Raw genomic sequence first — 7,500 nt, 5'->3', positions numbered from 1 at the left:
TAGTTACGAATATTCCAATCATTTAAAATATTTTAAAGTCTTCAATTTAGCGTGGACACAAACTTGACCTAGTTCGATATGGTTATTCAATAAGTTTCTATGTTTACTATGCTTTAGAATTTCGTACGTCTCCATGGAGCATAGTTGACAACCAACCCTACTATTTTTATACGGAATTGCTCTCCTAACTATTTCCCAATTAAGGGTATAATTTTTATTATTATTTTTGAGTTCCCAGATTTTGTTTGAAAGTGTAGTGGTACCAGCTTTATGACGTAATTTAAAAGTCGAGATGTGATTTCTAACTCTGGCTAAAAATTAATTGTACAGCCAATGTAAAATATTTGTTATTCTCCGTGGATATGGTACATTTATAGATTACATTATTTTCCCTACATAGACCAGGTGCCGGGCATTTTGATTTTATTCTACACTTACACACAGGAGAAACAACTTCAGGCCTTGGATTATTCCTGGTAGATGTTTTAGGTTCCTATTATTTTGATTATCATTTCTATAGTTGGTGCTGATATCTAAAGTATTGCTATTATTTTTGATCCTTCTGTTTCATCATTTAGGTGTAAAGTCCTACCAAGATTTCTTATATTATTCGTAATGTTATTATTATTGTTAGTCTTTTTATCCAACTGCATATTATTGTTATAGATATCACTGATATTTTCATTCTCCTTATTTTCTCCATTAGCCTTATTTCTATTATTTCTATTATTAACAATATTACTTAACAATATATATTACTTAACAATATATATATATATATATATATATATATATATACATATATACATATATATATACATATATATATACATATATATATATATATATACATATATATACATATATATATATATATATACATATATATACATATATATATATATATATATACATATATATACATATATATATATATATATACATATATACTCTTTTACTCTTTTACTCTTTTACTTGTTTCAGCCATCCGGCTGAGGCCATGCTGGGGCACCGCCCTTGTTGCTACCCTCTCTAAGTCCAGTTTGCCGTGGCTGGCCACTGATCTAAGAGAGAGTTTGTAGCTGCTGCCCTTAGGTTACCCTCGTACCTTGCAGTGGGTTCATCTGGGATCCCGGAAAGCAGCTTGTCTAGATGTTTTTTGAAAATGTCCACATCCGCATCATGCAGATCTCTTAGTTTTCTTGGCAGTTTGTTGAAAAGCTGAGGGCCCCTGAACCCCAGGCTATTACAGTATCTGCTCCTTACCCTGGATGTGGAAGACGGGACCTTTGGCACCACACAGTGACGTCCTGTACGGGGATTGGAACAGCTCTCAATTCCAAAATTTGGTGCTAGTCCCTCCAGGATTTTCCATATGTATATCACTGCATATCTCTCTCGTCTTCGTTCCAAGGAGTACAAATTGAGTTCCCTAAGCCTCTCCCAATAGTTCTTTTCTTTCATGGTGGAAATCCTCTTGGTGAAATGTCTTTGGATTGTCTCAAGCTCTGTGGTTAGTTTGACACTATGCGGTGACCACAGTTGGGAGCAGTAGTCCAGGCGGCTTAGGACAAATGTCCTCCATAGTGTCAACATGGTCTCGCAGTCTCTTGTCCGGAATGTCCTCAGGATCCAGCCAGTGAGTCGTCTGCACATTGTCGCCACCTTCGCGATGTGTGAAGAAAAAGATGCATCGTCACTCATGTCTATCCCCAGGTCCCGTATTGATTTCGATACTGGGATTTCGATCCCTCCTGGACCAGTATAGTTGTGTTGTAATGTATATGTGTTTACAGCTTGATATTGTAAGGCTTGAAATTTACCAGCATTAAATTGCATGTTGTTGTCTTCAGCCCATTTGTATATGGCATCCAGATCTTGTTGTAAAAGGTCAGCATCAGCTGGGTTTTTGATTGCCTGTGCTACCTTTGTGTCATCAGCATAGCTAGTGAGGGATGTTGTTTGTGCTACCAAGGGCATGTCAGAGAGCGCCACCAAAAACAGCAAGGGTCCCAAGACTGTGCCCTGCGGCACCCCGCTTGCTATTGTTGTCTTTCCCGAGAGGGCTCCATTGGCTGCAACCATCTGGCTTCTGTCCTTCAGGAAGTCATGTATCCACTCACCTACTTTTCCTGTTATGCCGAGTCTGAGTAATTTGTGACATATCACTCCGTGGTCGACTTTGTCAAAGGCCTTCGCAAAGTCGAGATATACCACATCCACCTGTGAGCGATCCAGTAGTTGTTTCAGTACCCAGTCGTAGTGTTGTAACAGCTGCGTAAGGCAGCTTCTCCCTGGGCGAAAGCCATGCTGTGTGTCAGTGAGACGGTTAGTTTCTTCGAGGAACGTGATCAGTTTTTTTCTGATGATTCGTTCCATGACCTTACTTATGTGTGACGTCAGGGAGACTGGCCTGTAGTTTTTGGCCTCTGCTCTACTCCCTCCTTTGTGGATAGGGCATATGGTGCCTTCTTTTAGCGCCCTGGGCAGTTTACCGTTAGCCAAGGAACCACTGAAGAGCTTCTTCAGTGGTCCCGCTAGGGCATGCCTGCATGTTTTTAGGAGGACTGCTGGGAATCCATCTGGTCCAGCAGCTGAGTTTATTCTCATTTCTTCTATGGCAGATATTACATCCCTCTCTGTTATGTCTATGTGGTCGATGGTTGTTGTTTGGTTTTGGAGTGTTGTGTTATCAAAGAAAACTTCTGGGTTTGTGATTTGCATGTGCCCCAGAGGGGATGTGAACACACTTTTATACTGTTCCTTTAGTATTTCACTTATCCCTTGGGGGTCCTCAGTTAGAGAGCCCTTTTTATCAAAGAGTGGGCCAATCTTGCAGTGTACCGAGGTGGTTTCTTTCGCAAATTTAAAGAAGGCTTTAGGGTTTGTTTTAATATTCTCTATGGCCCTGGCTTCTCTCTCTGCCCTCTCCTTCTCATAGGAAAGTTTGAGTGCAGTTTCCGTTTCAAAAAGTTTCAGGTGGAGTCCCTCATTGTTTCTCTGCCGTGCATTCAGTTGCTTCGAGAGCTTAGCTCTTCGCCTCATAAGTATTTTCCTGTCTCTGGGAATAACGTTCCTATGCCCGCTGGCTTTTTTCTCCGGGACAAACTTATGGCATATGTTCTGTATTGTTGTCATGAAATGTTGGAAATGTGTGTTGGTGTCTTGTGTGGTGATGAAGTCACTCCAGTCATGTTTTCGGATCTCTTCGTTGATCTTCTTCCAGTTTGCCTTATGGAAGTTTAGACTGGATAGGCCTGTGGTATTTTCTAATGGCTGCGTCTCAACTAACTCTCTCATACCATATATCATTACCTCTACTAAGTTGTGATCTGAGAGAATTGTTGGTGTTACCATTATGTTGTGGATGAGCATCGGGTTGCTTGTGAAACAGAGGTCCAAGACATTCTCACCTCTTGTTGGCCAAAGCACTGCTTGCTCCATGAAAAACTTGCCTGTGAGAGCCAACAAGGACTCTGTCTGTCTCTGTTCAAGTGATGTCATTCCAGGGAGGAGATGGCCATCTGGCCATTTGACTTTCGGAAGGTTAAAATCTCCCAGCAGTAGAATGGTGTTACCCTGGTCCAGTTTGTCCAGGACTTCTTCTATTCTTCTGAGGCTATCTTCAAACACTCCTTCATGACTGGTGGCCGATATGTGACACATATTACTATTTTCGGTTGTTTCATGTGTACTATCAGTGTGTCACAGACTGAGTTGGAGTGTGTCAACAGTACTATGGGTGTGACATCTTCACGGACGTACAGGGCAACCCCACCATGAGTTCTTTCCTTCCTGTCCGACCGAAAAACAGTATACTTCGGTATGTGTATTTCTGCATCTGCTATACTGCTTGACAGGTGCGTTTCAGTCAGTGCTATGCATATTGCATGGTTGCTTGTGCTCAAGTCCCTAAGGTAAGGAATTTTACCCATATTAGTGGGTTTCACCAGACCTCTGACATTCAGCAGAAGCACTGGTGAGACACCCGGGGTGTCAATAAAGGCTGACGGTGTGGCACCTGGGCCGGCGTCAGCGGTGGCCACCCTGGGTCCCTTGACTGTGGTGGTCTTGAGTGCTGTTGTGAGTGCCCCTGGCTCTGAAGACGATGTATCCAGGCCAGTTGTCCCACAATTTCTCTGCCATTTCCACAAAATTTCTTTGTTCTGCTGCCGCCGTCTGCTTTCCTCTGCAAATGTGCGCCTTCTCCTTGTTGGGGCATTACGCACTATGTCTGCATATTTCTGGGCAGCTTGTATTTGTTCTGGTTTTGGTTAAGGCATTTTGGTCGAGTGGGTTTGATGCAATTTCCATAGGGCCTGGGATGAGCGAACCTGCATCCTTCCCCTGTTTCTCCATGCCAGCAGGTTCCATTCCGGAAGAATTTGCATGTTATCTGGGTTTTCTTGTCCCCAGTTCCTCTCTGTTTTTTTCCTCCTCGTTGGACGGTTGTCCACTGGTTCCTTTCTGCATAGGTCTTTTCATCCGGGTGGTTATTTTCTGTTTCCCCATCGCCGCCTATCTGTTGTTTGCCCTGCTTGCCTTCTTCGACTGTGGCAGTGGGCGTGTCATTTTTTGACACTCTGTGGTTGGTGTTTCCTGTTTCCATCTCTCTCTCTTTGTCTTTGTCCACCTTGAGGACTTGGCTTAGCAAAGCCATGTGTGGTGCAAATATATATACATATATATACATATATATACATATATATATATATATATACATATATATACATATATATACATATATATACATATATATATATATATATATATATATACATATATATATATATATATATACATATATATACATATATATACATATATATACATATATATACATATATATACATATATATACATATATATATATATATATATAATATATACATATATATATATATATATACATATATATACATATATATACATATATATATATATATATATACATTAAACTAAAATTATTGAACAAACAAATGCAAGGTCATCTGCATATCATTTCATAATTCGAACATTTAATCATAGAATATACATATAAACATCCCGCAAGATGGAATATAATTCATCTGTATAAGCCAGGGGTGGGCGAACTTTTTTGATCGCGGGCCGCCGAACTTTTTTGATCGCGGGCCGCCCAGTGCACCTTTGGAACCTTGGCGGGCCTCATTTATAAAAATCAAGTGAAAATATTTTTAAAGGCGTTTATAGACCTATAAACACACAATTGATTGAAAGGAAATTTTGTGAAATATTCCTGGTTTAAGTGATTTAATTTATTTTTTAGAGTATCGGGTTCATGTTTTTCGGTTATTTGCTCCTATAGTTGAAATTATTACAGGAACCTCGGTTATTTTGGACAGCCTGTTATTGCTTACAAATTGCCAGGAATGGAATTTTCCTAGTAAAATCTGCACTAATTGTGGACAACCACCTCTTAATATTATGGACAGCCATGATGAATATTATACTTAAATTCTAGGATACCCAAAATAAAAGATTTTAAAGAGAAATAACAGTTTATTAATATGAATTGATATCTGAAATTAGAAACGTCACCTGAAGCATTTATTTGAAAAACAAAGCGGCTCTGTAAATAACAATGTCAATGAGAATGATGCAGCTGACTACAGTCATTTACCAGTTTGTCAAAATTAGGTGTCAAGTTGCTTGTGCTGATTCTTAACACTGACTGAAGATTTGAGTCTGTGAGAAGTGATCGATTCTTCCTCTTGTTAATTTTCATGATGGAGAAAGTCTGCTCACATATGTAAGTTGATGCAAACAACACAAACATCTTTCTTGCAAATTTTTTTAGATTTTGAAACTTTTTTGAATGTAGAGAAGCATAAAACTCGACCAGTGGTTTACTTTCAAACATCATCTTTAAAGAATTGTCGGCTTGCAAATGAATCACTTCTATCTGCAGTTCCTTGGTAGTTGTTTTAATGTCACAGGCAAGAGGTGAGTTAAGCAAATCGAACAGGCCTTCAACTGCCTTGAAATCAGCAAATCTTCTAATGAATTCCTTTTGTAAAGCCATCAACTGGGAACTGTACTTGTCTGATGATTCTTGTGTAACAGACTGTGTTTTCAGCAGAGGGAAGTGAATAAATTTTTGCTCATTCAGCTGCTTGGCAAAAAGTCCAAGCTTCCATTGAAAAGCTTTCACTTCCAGGTACAATTCATGAGCAAATATACCTTTGCCTTGCAGTTTTGTGTTAAGTTCATTCAGCTTCTGCATTATGTACACAGCAAATGCAAAATCACAAACCCATTCGTCACTCTCCATTTCGTTTAAAAAGTCGCAGGAGATGTCTTGCATTTTGAGAAACATAAGAATCTCTGCTTTGAGGTCCCATACTCTCTTAAGAACTTTTCCAATGCTTAACCAGTGGACATTTGTGTAGTACAGCACATCAGTAAAATCAGCCTCCACATCCTCCAAGAAACTTCGGAATTGCTTGTGTTTCAATCCCCGTGATCTTATTAAATTCACTGCACGCACCACAGGTTCGATGACATGTTTGAGTTTTAAAGATGACTTACAAAGGCTTTCTTGATGTATGATGCAGTGAAAAGACAACACACTGTGTAGTGGAAAATCTTCTTTGATTTTGTCATTCAACAATTTCACAAGGCCGGAATGTTTACTGGTGAGTGAAGGAGCTCCATCGGTTGTAATGCTGGCCAGTTTATTTAGGGTTAATCCAGACCTGATTGAACTGTTAATGACACTGTTGAACAAATCTTTTCCAGTAGTAGTGTCTTTGAGAGACTCCATAGATATCAATTCTTCTGTAATTTCAAAGTTTTCATCAATTCCTCTGATGTAAATGAGTAACTGAGCAGTATCCTGAATATCTGTACTCTCATCTAAAGCAATAGAAAACCACTGAAATCGACCACTGGCTGTTAACAGCTGTTCATGAATATTCACGGCAATTGCATCAATGCGACGAACAATAGTTCTTCCTGACAGGGAAATGGCTTCTACTTTTGACTTAACTTCAGGACACACAACGCTGACAGCATCAACCATACAATCTTTGATAAATTCTGCTTCTGCGAATGACTTGTTTTGCTTTGCAATTTTGTTGGCCAATATAAAACTTGCCTTTGTCGCGTTCCTTTGTAAAGAGGAAGTTTTATCAAACACCTTTTGCTGTTGCTTCAAACGTTTTGTCAGATCATTTACTTTCTTTTGCAGTTCTTGTTTTGATAAAGTGGTGGATTACCGATTCGACTGAGCAACAATCAATGCATGCACAATACACAACGTCCGAAAACAGTCCAAATTAAAGTCTTTCTCTTCTCTTCAACAATTCTTTTGACACATTTCAATAGATTACAGTTTGTCACAATGTCCTTTTCCTTCTTTTTCTTTTTTTCCACAGTTCTTTTTTTTCTGACACAATGCTCTTTTTCCTTTTTGTCAGTCTTTCTGTTTTTTTAACACAACTCACAAGTTCTTTTCTCTTTTCTTTTACATTTCACATC

General features: G+C 39.1%; 1 protein-coding gene across 1 annotated transcript; it reads right to left on the bottom strand.

The window, feature by feature from the left end:
• Positions 1-5,605: 5,605 nt before the first annotated feature.
• LOC115213234 (general transcription factor II-I repeat domain-containing protein 2-like) lies at positions 5,606-7,042 on the bottom strand. The gene has a single exon (XM_029782168.1). The coding sequence runs from the start codon at positions 7,040-7,042 to the stop codon at positions 5,606-5,608; it is 1,437 nt and encodes a 478-aa protein (XP_029638028.1).
• Between the last annotated feature and the right edge of the window lie 458 nt (positions 7,043-7,500).

This window comes from Octopus sinensis, linkage group LG6 (genome assembly GCF_006345805.1).
Source record: "Octopus sinensis linkage group LG6, ASM634580v1, whole genome shotgun sequence".
Lineage (NCBI taxonomy): Eukaryota > Metazoa > Mollusca > Cephalopoda > Octopoda > Octopodidae > Octopus > Octopus sinensis.
Note: the sequence above shows the minus strand (reverse complement) of the source record. Positions and strands in the feature narration are given on the sequence as shown.

Coding starts and splice junctions, on each gene's coding strand:
- LOC115213234 (XM_029782168.1), bottom strand. CDS start 7,042: ATGGTTGATGCTGTCAGCGTTGTGTGTCCTGAAGTTAAGTCAAAAGTA.